The following is a 23,444-nucleotide window of genomic DNA, read 5'->3' on the forward strand; positions in this document are numbered from 1 at the left end:
ATCTTCTAAAAATCTTGTATTATTTTTAGTGAGAAGTCCTGTAACAAACCTTAACTTTACAGTGGCTATCTTCATAAAATTACAAATGACCGTCACTGCGGAGGGTTCCTAAAGGCTCAAATGATAAACGTGTAGAAGCATTACATAATCTGTAAAATTCCCTACAAATATACTATTCTAAGTATTGTTACAGAACTTGTAGTAAGTGGATATACTACTCTATCTCCACAGCTGTATTCTTTTCCTGACTCAGGAAGATAGTGTGGACTTAGATTAGATCTTGTAAATAATTTGGTTTAGAAGATCTTCTTCTTTTTTTTTTTTATTTTTTTATTTATGATAGTCACACAGAGAGAGAGAGAGAGGCAGAGACACAGGCAGAGGGAGAAGCAGGCTCCATGCACCAGGAGCCCGACGTGGGATCCGATCCCGGGTCTCCAGGATCGCGCCCTGGGCCAAAGGCAGGCACCAAACCGCTGCGCCACCCAGGGATCCCAGAAGATCTTCTTGCTTGGTCTTGGTTTAAAAAAAAACATTCAAGGGGTATAGAAGGGTGTAACCAGAAAAGTGGAAGCTGCCCCTTTCCCTCAGAAGCCACACATAGCCTAGTCCCTTTATTGGATAAAATCACTGCTATATTTCTTTTCCTTGCATTTTTCCAGCTTTTATGTATGTGCATCTATATATACTTACATATGTATGTATGTATCTATGTATGCATGTAGGTAAGCTCATATGCACATTTTCCATCATATGACAATACTACTCATGTTTTGTAAATTGCTTCATTTTATACCATATCTTGCACATCTTAAGAGAAGAAGGGTTTTATTTTTTTTAAAGATTTTATTTATTCATGAGAGATACACAGAGAGAGAGAGAGAGGGAGGAAGGGAGGGAGGGAGGGAGGGAGGCAGAGACAGGCAGAGGGGAGAAGCAGGCTCCATGCAGGGAGCCTGATGTGAAACTCAATCCCGGGTCCCCAGGATCAGGCCCTGGGCTGAAGGCGGCACTAAACTGCTGAGCCACCCGGGCTGCCCAAGAAAAGGGTTTTAAAAATAAATACATGGTATTAAATATTAGTGATGTTCATATTTTAAATACATTTTTATCGTTTCCCTTTAAGATTCTTATATAAAATTCTTACTTGGAAACAAAATAAAAGGATTACAATACAGTGAATTACCAAAACATGTGCAATGCATCTATAAAACATACACAATATATGAGATATTAATATTTTACCTAACTGCCATATGAAAGGTGTTTTCTGCATTTGAAATATATTTTAAATAGGTATTCATTAAAACAGAATAGAACTACTCTGGCTAATTAGTACTTGTCAGGTAACAGAGAATGTTAATAATGGTAAGTCAAAGTTTTTCCTTTTTAAAAATATAATGGTAAAAGACTGAGGTCACAATTTACTTTAAAATCTTTCTGGGTTTAAAATCCATGAATGCTGATCATAGGGGAGGTCTAATTAGCCTATTTTTTTAGGGTTTATAGAAGTAAAGTTAATTATTGAAAATCAGAGGTAAAACTTTTTGTATAAGAGAATGGATTTTCTTTTTTTTTTTTTTTAATATTTTATTATTTATTCGAGAGAGAGAGAGAGAGAGGGGCAGAAACACAGGCAGAGGGAGAAGCAGGCTCCACGCAGGGAGCCCAATGTGGGAATTGATCCTGGGTCTCCAGGATCACATCCTGGGCTGAAGGCGGTGCTAAACCGCTGGGCCACATGGGCTGCCCAAGAATGGATTTTCTAATTCAATTCTTAAATCTTTCTTATTTGTGACTGGCTTATTCCCTTAAGGTTAGCTCCACATTTGATTACAAAAAATAAATAAATAAAATCCTAACATTAAAATGAATTTTAATAAAATTTTAGTCCTTGCTTTGCTAGACTTGCAGGAATACACATGCTGTAATTGAACCTCTCTCTGTATGAGATACATTTTTCAGTTTTAGCTTTCCTTTAAAGGGAGATTTAACATTTACTATATGGACATACAATATGGGGAAAGACTTTTTCAAGGTTTTTGAAAGTTTAAAAAAGCATTTTGTCACAAAACCATCAGAATTATAGATGTTTATTAATACATTGTTTTCCCTTCCTGTGAGATTTAGTTCTGAGAGATGATGTAGAAAATGCCTGTCTTGGAAATTAGGAGATCTTTATTCTTGTCTTGATCTACAACTAGTTAGCTGAATGTGACCTTACACTGTTCATTTACCCTCTCTCGTCCTTATTTTCTTATGTGAAAAATGAAATTGTTTGATTACATGATCTCTGAAGTCCTGTTCTCAGATTTGAAATGCTAAGATTCTATGAAGTAAGTTTTGTAGTACTTGTACAGTATTTAAGATTTAATGAAGGCATTATATATATATTGTATGATTCACATATTTGGTTATTTGTTTAGTTGTCCAAACACTTGTTGAATGTTTTTGGTCTTCTGTGTTGGATGTCAGATACTTCTTAACTGAATAAGAGAGAGTGATGGACCTTGCCATCATTGGACAATGTTCAATGGAACAGAGGGTATTAAATGGCTGTTATTTAATTATTATATCCATATATGATATGACTAAGATTGAGTAGTAGAATGAGAAAAGTAGCAGAAAGAATGAGGATGGGTACTGGGACAGTGAATTAGTAAAAGAGAACAACATACACGGAGGCCCTGACTAGAGAACCTGGAATGCTAAAAAATTATAGAGAAGCAGGATTCCTGACAGTGTCACACAGTAGGTGGCTGGTGAGATGGTGGACATCAGATCGTATAGTGATTTCAAAATTTTAGATTTTATGCTAATATTACCTATAATACCTCCAGTTAAGTTCTTGATATTACAAGACCGAATAGATGTTAATATTCATAAAATACTTTTTGTATAATGGAAAAACATTTTCTATCAATCTCTACATTACCAGTGACATCAGATTCCTGGCTTCTTCTTGTCCTCTTTCGCTCTTTAACAGTGTTTTAAAATATGATAACAAGACTTGCAAGACTTGTTTTAAAATATGATAACAAGACTTTAACATGCCTGTTAAAGTGAGGTGTTTCCCTTTTTGGATTATCATTTTTTTTCATATTTTCTGAGTCCTTTATCTGCTTACTAAAAGTGTAACAACTTGAGAATTTTGGATGCACTATCGATTAAAAATTAGCAAGTTAATACACTAATATTTGTAGTTTACATTTTTCTTAGTCACATTGATTTTTTTCTTATTCCATCACTGATTGTATTCTACACTGTGAGATATTAGCATGTAAAAATCATATTTGTTAATATGCAAATAAGTTGTCTGGTCTTTTTTTTCTTTTTAGGTTTATTGTTAATTTTTAAGAACACTTTGTTTTGTTTTGTTTTAATATTTTTTTTTTTTTATTCATGAGAGACACAGAGAAAGAGAGGCAGAGACACAGGCAGAGGGAGAAGCAGGCTCTATACAGGGAGCCCCACGTGGGACTGGATCCAGGGTCTCCAGGATCATGCCCTGGGCTGAAGGCGGTGCTAAACCGCTGAGCCACCTGGGCTGCCCAAGAACACTTGTTTATGTTAAAAAAGACCTATACAGTTTTCAATGATATTTCTCTGAAACTGGTTTGTGACAGAAATATTCCTGTTGGCTAAACAACAACAAAAAAAAGTAAATTGTTTAATGACAAAGTTTCATTTCTTCTAAAAAACACTGTGAAAGTGTAGGTTGGACACAAAAGGAAAATGACCCATTACTGATATCTGAGTATCCTGAGTTCAAAGATTTAAGATATACCAAATGTGTCAATTTTTTTTAGAACTTTCATACACAGACATTAAGGTATAAAGCCTTATCACTTTCAGTAATGTGGTGTTCTTCTCAGGCTGGTTTCCTAATACTTTTTTTCAGCAGATTGAGATAAATACCTGTTCTGTATATCAGAATGGAGTCTTAGCACTGAATTGTGTCATTCCTGTTCTTATTTAAATGGCTTCAGTATGCTCTGTTCAGAAGCTTAGAACTTAGAACAATGCATATTAAATCACATTTTCAACTCAGTCTAATGAGTGTTTATACAGACTAATACTGCTTATTAAATGTTTATCTTATCCTCTGTGCATTTGAATTAATTTAAAAACTATTATGATTTGTAAATTCATGGGAACTAGATTCTAAGAGCCATTCATTTTTCCCCTCTCCTGTTTAGAGATGTATTTTATTTTCCAGTATTAATTTATTCTACATATTTGTTGAGCACTGACTATGAACAGAGGCCCCTTCCAGTCACTTGTATGTAGTATAAAGATAGATAAGACATTCTTGGTCCTAGGGATCTTACAGACTTTCAAGAGCATTAAAAACATTAAGAAGCATTTTTCACACAAGGGAAAAATATTAAAATACTACAAAGAAGAGTTCAGAGGAAGGAAGAATTATTTTTCTCAGAGAGAGCAATCTAAATAGACCTCATAAGAAAGAAGCATTTCCAGTCCAGGTTTTAAGATAGATTGGATCAGATATATGTAAAAGAGAAAAATGGTACTGTTAGCAGGGGCTCAGAATAAGCAAAAAATGTATGTGGAAAAGCACTAGGCATATAAGAGAATCTGATTTGTAAAGTATTGAATAGATGTATATGGTAGTAAAACAGGCCAGGTTGATGGGGATGGAATCACTGAGAGCCTTTAATGCAGTTTATAGATGTGTATTCAAATATAAGTTCAGGTTTATAAATATAATAAACACAATAGTTTTCTTAAATATATTTGGTATTTCTATATTGTTGAATTTGTGTTGGAGAAAAAGTTTTACTGTAACCTTCTACTGAATTGTATTGCTAGTGTTATAATAGAATCAGACTTTTGAAAAATTTTTTTCTTATGAATGCTGATGTCCTGCTTTCAGTGATCTTTTCTATTTAAAATGTTTTCTCCATCATAAAATACTCATTATTTAGATTATACAGAAAAATGGAAAAATGTTCATCTCTATGACTAACCACCTGTATTTTGTGTATTTCTTTCCATATAATATTTAAGACATTTTTAAGTAAAATAGAAAATAACATGAGATAGGTTATTTTTTTGTGTACTTTTAAGAGGATTTAGAACTGATAAACCATTGACTACCTTACTTCTGTTTATCTTCCTGTGTTAGTTTGATTAAACAACTTTAAATCTTTGACTAAAATCTCAAGTTTTCATTTAAATCAGAATTTTTAGTCTGAGGTAAGTTGAAAGCATTGTGTATTTTTCAGTTTATAAGAGTAATTTATTTATTCCAGAGGCGATCTTACTGTTTATTTTATTCCCCCTTAAAACTGCCTAAAAACATGGTAAAAACAGAGAATATTCAGTGAGAAGGAATATTGTCTCCTGTTTATCTTTGAAGAGTTGTGGTTATTTAGCATTATCAGCACAGACACAATTATGTTTTCAGTCTCCCATAAAGAAAGAAAAAAATGCAGAAATTTGCAGAGCTAAAATTTCTGAATAGGGCTAGAGATTTTAGAAAGGCGATGTAAGATCCGTATTTTGTTCACAGTTTGTTAACAAAAGGCCCACTTTGTGCCAAACCTTATAAATACAGAGCAGAATAAGACATGACCCCTGTTGTTAAGGTGTTTACAGTTTTTTTTAATGGATCTAAACAGAGAATTCCAGGCATTGAGACCAGACCCTTCCTTCCTTGTATGTGCAAAGCAGAAGTCAATAATGCAGAAGACTTCCATTTGTTAGGAAGTAAGATTATTGAAGGAAGCTGCCTAAAGCCCAGGAATTTTTATGCATCTTAAGATTTTGGTGTTAAAATTAGGAGAATAGGGTAATAATTTCATATATGTAATATATATATATATATATATATATATATATATATATAAAATCTCACACATGTTATATATGTAGAGTGCAGCAAGACCAGATTTTCTGAATGCGTATGATCCAGTATTTGGAGAATGAGATTTAACGAAAGAATGAGAGAAGCAGGAATAAATGGGGACTGGCTTCTTATTAATATTATAAACCTAAGTAGAAAGACAATTTTTTTCTTATTAGTATGTAAATGGAAATTTCTTATTTATGTCTCATAGCCTGGATTTATATGCACATATATTAGCTTTGTGACAATATGGAGTTTTTATACTAATGACATGTCTTTCTCACTGTAGTCTGTCAACTGTGACATTTAGTTTCATTTAAATTTCATTCTTAATACTATTGAATCATCTGTTATGTCTCCATTGTTTATTTCTGCAAACCTATTCATATAAATGGAGATAAACATTGATTTTTGAACTCCAACTAAATAAATAAAATTTTTTGAGTGATTTAATGTTTTCCTGGTTCATGACATGACACATTATACCTGTCTAGGACTACATTGTTGATACCTTTTAGAGGAAGTAGGAGTCTCAATCTTATGTTCAGGAAGCATTAAACAAATTTAGGGTAACCAGTTTTCCATTTTGTAGAATTACTCCTGTTTTTAAATAATAATAAAAATAAGAATTTATATACATTCAGAATTACAAATATTTTGATGATTTAAAACCACTTTTTCCTATGTAGGACACCATTGCAGTGGCTGGATTTGCTGTCTTGTCAGCATCTTCATCTACAAGCAGAGATGGTAAACATTGTTTATTTTTGAAAGCATTTGAGGACTTCAAATCAACTGTTTATGTAAGTATGTAACTTTTAGTCCAATCATATGGTTTTAATGAGTTAAGGGGATGGAATAGTATTTCTGTAAAGCTGCAGATAAACTAGTCTGACTGAATTAATTAAATATTTTAAGTTTAAAACGTAATTCTTTTTTTGGCTTTATGTTTAGAATGACTCCAGGTAAAAAAGATCCCTCACAGATAATTATTTAAATAACGGAATTTTTAAAAGATCCCTTAAAGATAATTACTAATGGAATTTTTAGACCTGATCTTATTCTTTGCACTTAAACCAGCACTCTCTTTTGATGGTCTACTTGATTTCACTTTAAATTGATTAAGTGCCCATTATTACATAAAATTGATTTCCTTCTATTTTATTTTTTATAAAGATGTTCATTCTCTGCCTCTGTCTTAACCCCTTCCCCCACAGCCCCTGTGCGTGTGTGTCTGTGTGTGTGCACATGCGCACATGTGGAGACTACTTGTTTGGTCTAGGCTGTCAGACAAGTAGAGTTGGGCTAAGCCATGTGCTTCTAAGACCACTTTCTGCCTGTTTTTCTGTGGTATCCGAAAGGGAATTATATGTGCTGGGGATGGTCCTGTGATATTAAATTTATGGATTAGACTGAAATTTAACTTAGACAACTTTAAACATGTCAATCTTAATTTATAAGCCATACTTCTATGACATTCTCTTGAATTTGAATATTCAAATTGTTTAGGTGCAATTAAACGTCTGTAATCACAGTGGAGGTTGTTTATATACAAGTTAATGCTCTTTATTTGTTTTCAGGTTTATGTTAAATCTGTAAGAGATTTTTCTGCAGAATCAATGTCTTTGGTAAGATGATACTCAATTTTAATTGGAAATATGCACACACGCGCACACGTAAAGATACACACATGTATGTACATACATATATATTTGATCCGCTTTATAGACTCATTTTAAAATACTATCAATACAATGGGAAAACAAAGTCTCTAACTTTTTTATATCTAAAAATGTTAAATTTGAGTCATATGTTTACCTAGTAATTAAAACCTGGTTGTTCTATTGCCTGGAATATCTGCTGATATTTTGTATAAGTTATATATCAAGAAAATTAAAAGGGAAAAAAAGTTTTAATTGTGTGAAGGTACTGGGATTAGTACTATATTTAAACATCTAGCAGATACTTTTGTTTCTTCATCAGCTGTATTTATAAACATTATCATGTGCCAGATTGTGATTTGACAAATTATTTGATCCTAAGAAGTTTATTATATTTGTGATACATTTTTCATTTTTTAAATCTTTTTTTCAATATTTTTTAAGATTTTGTTATAGCGATAGGAAGGTTCCCATTTTTATAGGTGAGCTACATGTAACTGAGTGGAATTGGAAAAAGGTAATATATATGATGAAGTTTAATATAAAGTTTACCTTCTGCCTATATTCTTTTTTTTTTTTTTAAGATTTTATTTATTTATTCCTGAGAGACACAGAAACAGAGACATAGAGGGAGAAGCAGGCTCCTCAAAGGGAGCCTGATGTGGGACTGGATCCCAGGCTCTGGAATCACACCCTGAGCCAAAGGCAGATGCTCAACCACTGAGCCACCCAGGCATCCTCCTTCTGCCTATATTCTTAACCCTTTTGTTTCTAATGGACAGAGTCCAGGAACTTTGTTTTAGTTAACAGTGACTATGGGATATTGATTTTAAATTCTGAATAATACTATATGGTAGTATAATTCATGTTTGTCTATAGAAACTGTAACCAATAAAAGGATTGATAAACTTTAAAAGCATGAATTAGCCCCAGGTATTAGTTTTTCTCAAAATTTTCTTAGATTCTCAGCTTCAAATATTTGATACATTTATGAACCTGTATTTAAGGAAGAAGTAAACAAAGCCTATGAAATTGGCAAAAATGTCTTTTCAGAGAGCCCAGGGGGTATTCTGAACTATTAGAATATAACTTAAATGCTGTGCACATTATATACTGGGTTATTTACATGGAAAGTCAAATTAGAATCAAAAGTTGTTTGTTGTTCATCTACATGGAATACCATAATAGTTAGTGTCATTGAACTGTGCTTTTCTGCCCCATTTACCTATACATTAGAGAGATAACTATAATATCTTGGATCTAGTTATTTTGTCAGTTGATCACACATCTTTCTTTTCTGTCCCATAATGCTGACCATTATTTTTCTTTCATCATTTATGAGCTACAACTTTTTATATCAAGGATTGATGAGATTTCTAAGCTCTACTTTTCTTGCATTTGAACTAAAGGATCAGACTCCTTGAAAAAGCCAATTAACTCATTTTGGTTTGATTTTTTAAAATTTTAGCTCATAGTGTGGTAGGTAGTAACCTTATTTTCGATGTGGATGGGATGGATGGGTATTGGGGCCAGATGTCTAAACCCTTTTAAGGTCTATTTGACTAATATGCAGACATGTCCTTATAAATCACTTTCCCCTTTCTTTCCAAACTTATGTACAATAATTTCAGAAAACTTTTCTATTTTTACCATTTTTAGTGTCTTTATACCATTTATAATCAAAACCTGGCTTTTTAGGCCTAAGTAAAATCTTTATAGTAATATCGGAAAAAAAAAAAATATATACCACAAGTTTTGAAGTGGTATTACTTAAGGTTAAAATCCAGAACCAAAATCTCTTAAATTGCATTTCTTAGTATTGTATACAAATTATAGTATTTATAATCAAAATCCTTTCTCAGAAAAACTGGTTTGTATAGTAACCTTTATAGGTTGTGTATTTCCTTTTTTTTTTCAGGCTACAGCCTCTTTTTAGACACTTAACAGGGAAAAAAATGCAATTAGATTGATAATTTAAAAATTTAATCATAACATTATTCTAAAATGTAAATACTTAGTATTGATATATTCACTGGCTTCTCTTTCTTAGGTTCCAACAACACACTATATATATACACCCCTGAATCAACTTAAGGGTGGCACAGTCGTCAATGTCTATGGTGTTGTGAAGTTCTTTAAGCCTCCATATCTAAGCAAAGGAACTGGTAGGTATTAAAATTGGTAAAGATTTTGATGGGCTGGAACTGATTTATTGGTTTCAGAAACATACTCTTTCAATACTGTAAATCTTAGAGGCTCAATTTTGATTAATTAAATTTTTTAGAAACTTTGTTTTAGAAAGAGAGAGAGTGCATGCATGCATGCATGGTTGCCTGTGAGTGGGGAGAGGAGGTTGCAGAGAGAGAGATTCCCCAAGTAGACTCCCTGCTGAGCACAGAGCACAAGGAAGGGCTCTATCCCAGGACCCAAAGATCATGACCTGAGCTGAAAGCCAGAGTTAGCCATATAACTGACTGAGCCACCCAGATGCCCCTCAATTCTGATTTATAATTGTCAAACAATGCTGATGCATATTTTTTGGCTATTTTCATTTATAAAGTAAGTATGGTCTTTATATTCCAAAGACTAAATTAAGGAAGGGTTGCTAAACTGCAACATGATAGCCTGTGAAAATATGAAATAGGCTAGAAAAGGTTAATATATAGACAAATACAGAATAATACTATAACAGTGATATATAAATCGCTTTTACTTCTGGTATAGAACTTTAAAATGAAATGACTAAAGTATAAAAAATATCTGTGAACACATGTTAATGAATACACAATATAAAGATACAAATTATAACAACATCAAGTGTGTATGAGGAGTAGGAGTATAGTTTTTGTATAATGTTTATCAGCATAAAATAAGTTGTTATAACTTTACGTAAACTCCATGGTAGACCAAAGAAAATACCTACAGAATATATACGAAAGGAAATGAGAAAGGAATCAGAGTATGTCACTACATAAAAAAAATCGACAAAATATGAAGAACAAAACTGCTAAAAGACAGAAAACAGTTAACCAAGTGGCAGTAGTAAGTACTTTCCTATCAATAACGACTTCAGATGTAGAAAAATTAGGGATGCCTGCGTGGCTCAGTAGTTGAGCATCTGCCTTTGGCTAAGGGCGTGATCCCAGGGTCCTGGGATCAAGTTCCGCATTGGGCTCCCTGTAGGGAGCCTGCTTCTCCCTCTGCCTGTGTTTCTGCCTCTGTCTCTCATGGATAAATAAATAAAATCTTTAAAAAAAAAAAAGAAAGAATAAATTAAACCTCAGTCAAAAGGCATAGTACTTTGGTTTTTTTAAAGGTAATTAATATATAACATACTAATTCTATATAATAATGCCAGCTTTTAAACAGACTGATGTGGAAAAGAATCAGAACACAGGAATTTCAGTTTTCTGATAGTAAATAATCCATATACCTTTACTTTGGTTTAATTCAGTTCAACTAAATTTAATAGTTACTAATCTATTTAATCTGACCTGAAACAAGGTTTGTAAAAGGCACCATTATGTATGTATCATCGGGAAAAGCTCTGCCAATTAAGTTATGCTTCACTGTAAATTTTAAGATGTAGCCATGTTTTAGATATGTTAACGCAAAACAGTGTTGTTGGTGAAATAGTCTTTATCTGTTACATGCCAGCTGCTGTGGTTCCTGCTAGAAACACAACTCAATGTTCTCATTGAGTTCATATTTTAAAAAATACTTTATTAAATTATACATATGCAAATTTTATTATTGAGTGAACTTGAAATGTACTCTTTAGTGCAGGATGAGAAGAACATCTTATTTTCATGTGGTCAGAGGATTTTGTTAATGCAGAATATAAAGACTTACTCATGAAAGTGACTGCATGAAAACTAAGAAATCCAGAGAAATTTGAAATAGGTGGTAACTAAGTCTGGAGGTTGCAGACGGATGTTCTATTAAAAACTGATGATTTCTGTTTTAGCAGAAAGGGAATGTTAAACAGGTTGAAGCAGAGAAGTTTTTGTTTAAGTATTTATTTCTCAAATATTTTCATTTGACTTTACTTTCTCCCACAGTCTACATTCCCCACTCCATAATACTGTTCAAAATACACTTGGATATTTACCTTGGTGGTTTGTTTTCATCATCAGGTTTACTCCTCTCTGAATCTTAACATTCTGTGAATTTACTGTAAAGGTGTGATCACTATGATCCTCTTCCAGTTGCGAGTGTTACCTGGTAGCTCTAATTGGCCTGCTGAATTTAGGAATAAACTACATTACTGTCAGTTATGTCTATCTGACTTGATAGAAGATAAAATTTAAAAACTTTTCACACTTGATATGTTGCTAATTCTTGTCACTGTACGTTTTTACTAAATCAACAAATGTATTCAAAAATAACATGTTAGTAATATAGAATAAATTGATAGCTTTTTTTTTTTTTTTTTTTTAAGATTTATTCATGAGAGACAGAGAGAGAGAAGCAGAGATACAGGCAGAGGGAGAAGCAGGCTCCATGCAAGGAGCCTGATGTGGGACTCCATCCCAGAACTCCGGGATCACGCCCTGGGCCAAAGGCAGGCGCTAAACCGCTAAGCTACCCAGGGATCCCGTGTTTTTGTTTTTGTTTTTAAGATTTTATTTATTTATTTATGAGAGACACAGAGAAAGAGAGAGAGAGGCAGAGACACAGGCAGAGGGAGAAGCAGGTTCCATGCAGGGAGCCTGATGTGGGACTCGATCCCGGGTGTCCAGGATCAGGCCCTGGGCTGAAGGTGGCGCTAAACCACTGAGCCACCCGGGCTCCCTGATAGCTGATTTTAAAACATTGATGACTCAGTATTAATTTTAAGCTGTTATTAGACAGCATAATTATGTTTTCTTCTGACAGTGTTACTAAATCATGTGTATATAATGAAAGCCTTGGGGAACTGTAATATTTATTATATATTCATATGTATTTTATATCTCTATCAGATATGTTTAGTTGGATCCAGTCCCTTAATAAAAAAATTCATGAGTAGTGATAAACCATCTGTTATTACAATGATAATATGTTTCTCTATTTTTTCTGAGATACTAAATTAAAATGAATGTCATAAATTTTATCACAACATATTCATTGAAACTCTGAAGTATATTTTAAAATATAGTGAGATGTCTCTACTACTAGCAAGATGGTAAATTTTAAAATTATCTGTTACATAACTTTAGTTATACTTTTTATTTCTATTGATAGAACTCATCCTTTAACATGCTGTAGGAGAGTCAGACAAATAACACTTTTTGTGTTGAGGAAAGGATCAACTTCATTAGTGTTACCACTGAGATGTACCAGAACAAATGTACAGGAACAATCCACAGCTGTGCCTTTTTTATATTACATAAAGCAATATTATTTTGCAAATATGAGACCACCATCTTAAATATTACATCCAGATGTACATAACTAGTTATGTGGAGGAAGATTACCTTTATGCAGCTCAAATTTAGGTAAATGGAAAAAAGTTTCTTCTCTTATATATATCATTAGCTGGAATTTTTCATTAAAATTTATTTTATAAATGTTAAATTCAGTGCTACTGAGGCTACTGGTATACTCTAGCACTTGTATTTCTTGACTAAAATTTTTCTTAAAGACTTTTCTCTCCACAGTAATAGTGATTGCATATGACCTGTAGCATGCTGCCGTCTCACTTCTGGTAGCAAATGCTTTATTTCCCAAGCTTTATATTCAGTCTTGGAGAAGCTGTAGCTTTTTATTCTTGCAGAAGTCTATCAGTCCCGTTGTTTAAAGGAAATAGATAGTTACATTCTTAATTGTGATAAGATTCATCATGAAAACTGAGAATTTCTCAAAGATTATGGAAACAACATTTATTAAAAGATCATTGTATCATCAAAATTGATTTTTGATATTGATTCATCCGGGGTACATAATATGTCCTTTTTTATATAGGAAGACAAGGTCATTGTTGCCTTCTTAGGATTTTGAGACTTTATAGCATTTATTTTTGAAAGCCTCACATTTACTTTTGCTTCAGAGAGCTGGTTAGACTGGTGTATAAGCTTTTTGCCTTACACAGGTACCATTGATCATATTTTCTTTAGATAATGCCTATGAAAAGTTTAATTTTACTTTGTCTCAGATTTTAAGAAATAGCCTACGGTTTCTTTAAGCTTGAGACACATTTACTCTGTCCTTATTGTCTGTTCTTGGTAAGTAAAGATAAATGTATGCAGGCCATCAAACACTTGCAGACTTAATAGTATGTGGCTCATACTTGCTGTTATTAATATCATAATGCCTGCTCGCTCTTGAAGCAAACGGGAGGAGTAGAGGTGCTTACTTTTCTAATATTTGAGTGTGGAAGAAGGGAGAGGATAGCCAAAATACTTGATATATCATTTTTTGACTGTCCACGTCTCCCCCCATTTTTTTTTCCTTTCCTCAAACTTTGGGGCCCTATAGGTCTCAGCCTTTTTGTGCCACATAATGTGGTACATCACCTGTGGGTCCCTAGTCTTATCTCAGGAATGCTTTATGTTCTGAAATTATTTGGTTTCCATACTTGTCTCCCATTAAGATTCTCCATTTTTGGAAAGCAGTTTGATTAAACTTGAACAGTTCTGGATGTTAGAGTATTTCTAGAAGCAGATCGTTTGTTGTTCATTATCATAAAAGGATATCTATTTTAGCCATGAACTGAGCATTATAATCAAATTTCTTAGAGCAGTATCCAAACATTGGACTTCTGAGAGCCCCTATCTATTTTGTTTTCTTTTAGTTTTTGGAGTAGGATGCTAGGATATAGGGCCCTCCCTAGGAGTTTTTCTTTTCCTGTCTATATAACATCCCATCTAACACTAGAATGCTATTTTTGGCTGTGTAAAAATATATTCACTTAGGAGAATGATTTGACATTTGTACATTAATATACATAGCTTTCTTGTTTGAATATTTCATTTTGCATGGGTAATATTAGTTGCATATTAAATGATTATGTAGTGTCTTATAATTTTTTAAAGTGTAACAAACTCCATATTAAAATGGTAAAAAAAGAGAACTCATTAATTACTGAATAATTCATAACTCATTGGCGTTCCATAAGATCCATGACACTTCTGATTCATCAAAGAGAGATTAAAGCATTTACTATAATGTAAAATTACATGTATATTAAAATATATGTTTTAATATTTTAAAATTGATAATGCATCTTTGGAAGTTTGCTTTGATTTTTTGTTTGGGCTTATTTGGGTTTTTTAAGATTTTATTTAAATCCAAGTTAGTTAATATATAGTGTGTATTATTAGTTTTGGGGATAGAATTTAGTGATTCATCAAGTTTAATATAACACCCAGTGTTCAAGTACCTTCCTTAATGCCCATCACCAGTTTCCCCATCTTCCCACTCTCTGTCCCTCCAGCAACCCTCAGTTTGTTCTCTGTAGCTATATGAGTTTCTTATGGTTTGCCTCTCTGTATTTTTTTTCCTTCTTTCCTCTATGTTCATCTGTTTTGCTTCTTAAATTTTACATATGAGCGAAATCATATGGTATTTGTCTTTCTCTGGCTGACTTATTTTGCTCAGCATAGTACTCTAGCTCTATCCACATCCTTGCAAATGGCAAGATTCCATTCTTTTGAGGGCTGAATAATGTTTCTGTGTGTGTGTGTGTGTGTGTGTGTGTGTGTGTGTGTTGCTTCTTTCTCCATTCATCAGTTGATGGACATTTGGGCTTTTTCCATAATTTAGTTATTGTTGATAATGCCTCTGTAAACAAGAGGGTGCATGTGCCCTTCAAATCACTGTTTTTGTATCCATTGGATAAATATCTAGTAGTGCAATTGCTGGGTTGTAGATAGTTCCATTTTTAACTTTTTGAAGAACCTTTATACTGTTTTCCAGAGTGGCTGCATCAGCTTGAGTTCTCACCAACAGTATAAGAGGGTTCCACTTTCTCTGCATCCTCCCCAACATCTGTTGTTTCCTGACTTGTTAATTTTAGTCATCCTGACTGGTAGGAGATGGTATCTCATTGTGGTTTTGATTTGTATTTCTCTGATGCCAAGTGAAGTGGAGCATTTTTTCATGTGTCTGTTGGCCATCTGTACGTCTTTTTTGGAAAAAATGTGTGTTTATGTCTTCTGCCCATTATTTTTCGTTTTTTGGGTGTGGAGTTTGATAAGTTCTTTATAAATTTTAGATACTAATCCTTTATCTGATATGTCATTTGCAAATATCTTCTCCCATTCCATAGGTTGCCTTTTAGTTTTGTTGGTTGTTTCCTTTGCTGTGCAGAAACTTTTTATCTTGATGAAGTTTCCCAATAGTTCAGTTTTGCTTTTGTTTCCCTTGCCTCTGGAGACATGTCTAGTAAGAAGTTCCTGGGGTTGAGGTCACAGAGGTTGCTGCCTGTGTTCTCCTCTAGGATTTTGATGGACTCCTGTCTCACATTTCAGTTTTTCATCCATTTTAAATTTATTTTTGTGTATGTGTAAGAAAGTGAGCCATATTTCATTCTTCTGTCTGGTTTTCCCAACACCATATGTTAAAGGGACTTTTTTTTCTGTTGGATGTTTTTTCCTTTCTTTGTTGAAGACTAGTTGACCATAGAGGTGAGGGTCCATTTCTGGGTTTCTGTTCTATTCCAATCATCTTTGTGTCTGTTTTTGTGCCAGAACCATACAGTCTTGATGATTACAGCTTTGTAATAGAGGTTGAAGTCTGGAATTTTGCATCTTTAGAAGTTTTAACCCTTTAGCAGTCCTTTATCCGTAAGAAAATGTGATGATAGTTAATGTTATAGAGCTTGCTGCACAGGATGCACATACGTGCCTAAAGACTTAAACATACCAAAAGTTCGTGCCCCACCCTGTGAACACCAGATTGCAAAGTACTAATCAATGGTATGTACATATGTAATCTGAATATTCAGTTAATATCAAAGCCACACATACATTTTTGGTTTAATGTGTGGTTTTTAAAATAAATAAATATATAGAGTTTTTTTTTCATTCACTCATTTATTCATTTATTCAATAAGCATTAAGTACTTTCTGTATGCCAGGTGTTATATTAGATGTAGGAAATTCAAAGATATATGTCATTGTTTCTATTCTCAAGAAATAGTTAAGACAGATAGACTATGATACAATGAATATATTTATTTGTGATTTTACTGTTTTTAGTCTTTCCTCAATTTATAAGACTCCACTTTTATTTGTCCTCTTATTGTCAGCTATGTAAGATAGACTTTTCATTGTAAAACACACTGTCCTTTTGAGTTTATTAAAGTTGAACAATAAAAAAAAATAAAGTTGAACAATAGCTTTACCTATTCTAAAGGCTGGATGGAGGTTGTGGATTGGGTAGGCATGGAGTTTTCCATTTACCAAGAGCTAAAAAATTATGTCTAGTTGACTCAGGTAAGAGTGTTCGGCTATATTTCAGGAATGGAAAACACCTAGCGGTGCATGGTTAATCATCATGTGTCTCCTTAAGGCTTTGGAGAGATGAACTAAGCCTCTCTTCATTATTATTTTCTTCTCTTTTGTCCATGCCAGTAAGAAGTTGATTTCCACTTAGAAAATGAAGGTGGAGAAAGATCATCCTTCCCGTCACTGAACCTTTGTATTACTTTGGTTGCTTACATTCAGGAATGACTGTGATGATGCTTGAGATCTCCATCTGGCTTTCTATCCATATCCTAGGATTGACTGTGTATTTTATGACCTTTTCCTCTAAGAAATTATTTACCTGCTAATTTAGAGATTACCCTTAGGTTTCATTAGTTTATAATTTCAATTACTTTAATGGATCATAAAAATCGGTACTGTTTCCTCATTCTTTCTTAAAACTTATGTGCTTTTATTCATTCAATTAAAAAATTTCTTTGCTAGTCTCGTATGGCATTGTACTGGACTTTAGTAGTTGTCGATGGTGATAAAGTGATAGACTCTCAGAGAGTTTATCATGAGGGAGATGAGGAAGACCTACATTTAATCAACTAGCTAAGGCACAGTTGTATACTAGAACTACAGAAACAAGCAGAGTGCTTTGGGAGTGAGAATGGAGAGATTAATGCTAACAGGGGAAGGACTTCTAAGAGATACTGCATTTGAGCTAAACTTTTGAGGATAAATTGGATTTTGATAGATGAGGAAGAAGAGGCTAACATTCCAGACTTTGGAATTGCAACAAAAGTTGAGATTTTTATAATGAAAATGTGAACTTTTTAATTTCAAAAGCTAACTGCTGGAGAAGTTGACTTAGGTATAATTTTAAGCAATGAAATGTCTGCAGGATATTGATGCATAATTTTATGCTCTTGAAGCAGTCTTTTTCAGAGATCATTATTAAAGACTTCTGATACTTTGTGGTGTACACTTTGTTTATATTCTAGACCATAATTTTAAAGTATTTTTTATATTTAATTTATAGTTTCTATATATGGTAAAACTGATTTTCTAATATGTATGTAATCAGTAAGTTTATATGATAGAACTGTAATATAGTTAGCAGTTGGTCTTTGAAAGATGATGTACTCAGAATTATTACAGATAAAATGTTTTAAGCAGCTATCAATGGAATGGCTTGCTACATTACTTCTCAGGTCAAATGTATTCTAATATTTAGGTTCACAAAAATTACTTTCAGGTTACAAATTGCTTTGATTTCCATTTGCATTTTTAAGGTCCTCTCTTTCAGTGGACTGCTTTTCCTCCACTTTACACATTACTGATTTAGAAAATCAAAATATATTCTCTTTATCAGTTTGGTTGACTTTTTTCAGCTATTTCTGGAAGCTTCTCATATATTAATGATAATCTCTTTTTTGTCATAAGTGTTTAGATGCTTTTCTAGCATTTTAGTGCTGATGGTTTTTGAAATACAAATGTTTAACATACCTTTGGAGTCATAATTTTGTTTGGAAAGGTTTACCCATTCATTACAAGATCTGAAAAATATTAGTCTGTATTTTCTTAAAATTCTTTTATATTTTTAAAAACATATTGTATATACTACCTGGAATTTTGTTTTGTATGTAGTGTGAAATAATCTTTTTGTTGTTAACTCACTTATTTGAAAATCGTTTATTAAATCATGTGATGTAAAAGTCATACCTGTATATAAAGATCTATGGAGCAACACTTAACAGAGAGCCTGAGATGAATTTTCTTCTTCCCGTATGTGACCCTGTGATAGTTCTCCTTTGTTAAGAGGAGGCCTATTCAGATGTCCAATTTTTAATCATTAGGCAGAGTATTTGCTACAATCTCCACATGAGCTTTTTTGGAGATAATGGGTTGATAAGATTCTTTATCTCAATTTTAATTTTTCATATAATACAGTCCTATTGTTAATCTCAGGCTTTTTAGTTTATCATTTTAGTATTTTTTAAGAGTTGCAGGAATATGTTGCATGTATATGCAATATTCATACTACTTTGCTTTCTGGCTCTATACCCTTTTGGACACTTCACATAGTGTCATATAACATGGTCTTTTTGCTTCTGGCTTATTTCACTTTAACATAATGATTTTGAGGTTTATTCATGTAGCATGTATCAAAATGTATAGTCATGGTATAGCATGTGTTCATGTTTATTGCTGAATATCAATATACTTTTATAGTTATTTAACAAATTATTCTAATTGTTTTGTCTTTCTTACTTTCAATACAAATTCTCTGAAGATAGAGATCATTGCTTAGTATAAATCCTTAAATCTAGGAATACCATCTACTGTGATTGCTTAGTATGTGGAGTAAAATGTTAAATCCAGACAGAATTCCAGAATAACATTTATGAAGTCACAGAATATTAGCCTTCATACCTGTCCTGTGTTTTGTTTTTTTTTGTTTTTTTTTTTTTTAAGATTTATTTATTTTAGAATGCAAGTATGAGTGAGGGGAGTGACAGAGAGATCTTAAGCAGACTTCCCTCGGAATGTGGAGCTAGACACAGGGCTCGATCTCATGACCCATGAGATCATACATGACTGGAGCCAAAATCACAAGTTGGACATTTAACTGACCGAGCCACGCATGCACCTTTCTAATTTGTGTTTAATCTGTATATATACTAATATATATGTTCATGTATACATCTCTAGCATAATATTTATGCTTTCTTTCCTGCCTTTCATTACTTTTTTTCTTTTTTTTAAAAAAGATTTTATTTATTCATTCATGAGAGACATAGGCAGAGGGAGAAGCAGGCTCCCCTCAAGGAGCCCAATGCAGGACTTGATCCCGGACCCCAGGATCACACTCTGCACTGAAGGCAGATGCTTAACCACTGAACCATCCAGGCATCCCTCATTACTTTTTTCAATATGATTAAAACATGAGGAGAAATTTACCTAATTTTACACCAGCATAATAAAAGGAATGCTACTATATGTAGTAAAGTTTTCTTATAAAATTAGTAAGATAATATTGCCTTGATTCAGTGAGTTGCCTTCATAACTTTAGTTGGGTGTTTCAGTAATAAACTTTTATACAAATGGAAATTTATTGAAATGCTGATTGGTTTATAGACAGTGCTGTAATAGATAAAAAAAGGAGGTGAAACAACGTTTGTGAAGGAATTTTTTGTGGATTGTATAATTTATACATGCATGCTTCTTTGATTAGATGAATTACCAGCTTTCCCTTACAGTAAAACTCCAAGGCAATTTACACTTAATCATGCTGATGAAATTAGGTGAATTACTCAAGATTGCGGAATATAGGACTTAATTTATCATTTGTTATCTTTTCCAGATTTGTATGAGATTACATGAGGAGTTAGTCTAAATGCTTTGTCAGCAGTTTACATATGAAGTTTTATTAAAGCATTAAAGTCAAGACTTTAATCAAGTTTAAATATATATTTTAAAATGTATTTAAAGTAATTTATATTTATTTTTATATTACATTAGCACCTAAATGTACTATTTAGGTAGGTAAGGTAAAAATACTGATTTATGAAAGCTCTTTCTACTCTTCCTAATTTTCCTACTGGTGTTAGCTATCAAGAAAATGGACTATTATCTTTTAGCTTTGTAACTTCATTGTTAAAATATGAAGTTGTTTGTAATTTCACAAGTTATTTTTCCTCCATTTGGGAATGAGTTAAAAATGAGGCATGGGGAAAGTAAGTATATTTATTATTTTATGTAGTCATTTTTGATGGACTGTTTATTTGGTAAGACATTTCACTTCCTTGAAGCAGTAAAACATTTAGCAGTTTACCTTGTTAGTATTTGTTAAAATGAGTAGCTTAGTTTCTGGTCATGAATCATATTAGTTGAAAGAACCTGAAAGCTATTTAATATTTCATTTAGATTGTTACTTGTTTTTGTTATTGAGAGTGAATTATTAGACAAGATTTTTTTTAAGATTTTATTTATTTATTTTAGAGCATGCACATGCATGAGCAGGGGGAGAGGAGCAGAGGGAGAGAATGCCAAGCAGACTCCCCACTGAGCAGGGAGGATCCTGACATGGGGCCTGATCTCATAACCCCATGACCTGTGCAGAAATCAAGAGTTGGATGCACCCAGGTGCCCCTGGACAGTTTTTTTGTTTTTTCTTTTGTTTTGTTTCTTTTTAATGCCACTTGTTTTCCTGAATCTGAATTTTTGTTTCCTTCTTTCTTTGTTAATAAAATCTTATTATACAAAAGGATTTGAACACAGGTGGGTCTGTTTGGTTTAAACTTGCTAGAAGTCATGGATAATGCTTTCAAAGGAGAAAATATAAGCCAAGAGAAAAAGAGTAAGGAACAATGACTTACTAGCATATGATAGCTCACATATGTGGTGTGCAAATATGCTCCATCTAAGGATATGCCATTTTCATCTACATAGAGTCACTTACATGAAAACATACAAATGTGTAGATTTCAGGCCTTGCAGTCACATCCCGAAGCAGCTGGGGAGTGCCCTCTTCTGCATAAATCTGTACCAGCACATGGAGCCATCCTATTTACCGACTCAGTTCTGAGCACATACTTAACCACTTGGCAGATACATACCTGCTATGTGTATCTTTAGGCATCCCCTGAGGTTACTGTTGTCTCTCGGTGATCCATTCTTGCTTCAACTCTGAACCTGACAAAGACCCTAACCGTCCTAATTCTGAACCTGACACAGATACTTCTGTGGGGGAGGGAGTGGAAGGGCCCAGGAAGGAATGTGTACATTGCAAGTAGCACGTATGTCCCTCTTTCTGATGGTTTATATGAAAAGGCCAGAATGTAGATGCATGTATGTGTGCAGCCATGACTGCTACTCTCTTGGACTCAGTGAAGTTCCTCTGGAAAGCTCTTCAGGTTGTCAATATTCCTATTTGAAAAAGGGGCACCTTTTTTCTAATTTATAGAAAGGCACTGCAAAAGCTAGTAAAGGCCCTGTAGATAGTAGGACTATTTTCAGTGTCCCCTGGCATCCTTTGCTGTCCATTGAGTCATTTTTTGGAAAGCTGACACTTTTCTTAGGAAAAACAAAATAGTTTTCAATATTTTGAAATTCAGATTAAACCTTTTTTTTTTTAAAGCCAAAATCCCAGTGTGATTTTTTTTCACTTATTCTTTAATATTATATATGTGCTACAGGACTCAACTGTGTCACTTCACCTTAGCTAAGATTTAAATTTAGCTATTATTATTTATGTCTGCTAAATTTGCAGTTTTGTTTTTGTGTTGTAGCCCCAATTTATAAGAGTGGCTCATTTCGAGCCATATAAAGTGAGAAGAATAATAAAGGATTACTAAAACTTAAAATAACATTATGAATATAAGTAGTAAATAGTTCTCCAGTACAAATATGATGTGTAAGTTTGCACATTCTATTACAAATGAATCTGCAATATGTAATTTTGCAGAAGCTATCAAGAAACAAAAATGTGAAAAAGTCAAGTTTGACGATGCATACCTGAATCGGATTTTGATAGACTAGTAATTTATTTGCCCTGTGTTTTGTTTGTCATGAAATTTTATGAAACTGAAAACCTTCAGAGCATTTGTGTTTTATTCAAAGCATTTATTTGTGCTTTGAACAGATTTCAGTAGAATTTTCAATAGAATCTAAAGTGTGGCTGTCTTTGCATTTAGCTTTTGATTTCATCTAATCAGGGTGAAGGGACTGCTCTTTCAATTTTTCTCAGTGACTATCTGCAAAAACTTCTCAGTTCTTAATTCTTAACAGTGTTTACATAAAGCTAAAGAAGAAACTCGAAGATAGTGTCTCCAAAGTTCTTTATCTTCTTTTTACAATACTTGAGCAATCCAGTGCACTAGTGAAGCTTCATTTTACTCTTGTATCTGTCTTCTAAGCAAGGTCTCATTTTTCCATTTTAAAAATCAATTTAGTCCTTTACAACATAGATAGGAATAATGACAAAATAATTACTAGGGTAATGAAATAGCAAAATATTTCAAGATACAGGAATACAGATGATTAAGATCCCATAATTCATCTTAGATTTATAGAAGAGTACAAGAAAGCCATATGATAACTGGGGGAAAAAAAGGCTGTGTGTTTGATTCTATTAAAAATAAGTAAAATTGGGCAGCCCGGGTGGGTCAGCGGTTAAGCTCCGTCTTCAGCCCAAAGTGTGATCCTAGAGATCCGGGATTGAGTCCCACATCGGGCTTCCTGCATGGAGCCTGCTTTTCCCTCTGCCTGTGTCTCTGCCTTTCTCTCTCTCTCTCTCTCTCTCTCTCTCTCTCTGGTCTTTTATGAATAAATAAAATATTTTAAAAAGATAAATAAAATTGACCTTTGATATTTTATAAGACTGCTAAGAGAAAAAAATGTCATGAAACAATATTCCTCACAAAGAGAACTACTGAAAAAAAACTTCAGAATATAAATTTGGATCCAGTAGATTCTGCTGATGTATTAAGAATGAGAATGTAATATATTTTACTT

General features: G+C 33.2%; 1 protein-coding gene across 4 annotated transcripts in view; it reads left to right on the forward strand.

The window, feature by feature from the left end:
• Positions 1-23,444, forward strand: part of POT1 (protection of telomeres 1) — an 80,595-nt gene that overhangs the window by 17,638 nt on the left and 39,513 nt on the right. For all 4 annotated transcript variants that reach the window (XM_038556634.1, XM_038556635.1, XM_038556632.1 and 1 more), the window contains exons 5-7: positions 6,562-6,675; positions 7,453-7,500; positions 9,584-9,698. In XM_038556634.1, coding sequence (XP_038412562.1) covers positions 6,562-6,675; positions 7,453-7,500; positions 9,584-9,698 — 277 coding nt within the window. The remainder of the gene's footprint in view (positions 1-6,561; positions 6,676-7,452; positions 7,501-9,583; positions 9,699-23,444) is intronic.

Source organism: Canis lupus, chromosome 14, assembly GCF_011100685.1.
Source record: "Canis lupus familiaris isolate Mischka breed German Shepherd chromosome 14, alternate assembly UU_Cfam_GSD_1.0, whole genome shotgun sequence".
In the NCBI taxonomy this organism is placed as follows: Eukaryota; Metazoa; Chordata; class Mammalia; order Carnivora; family Canidae; genus Canis; species Canis lupus.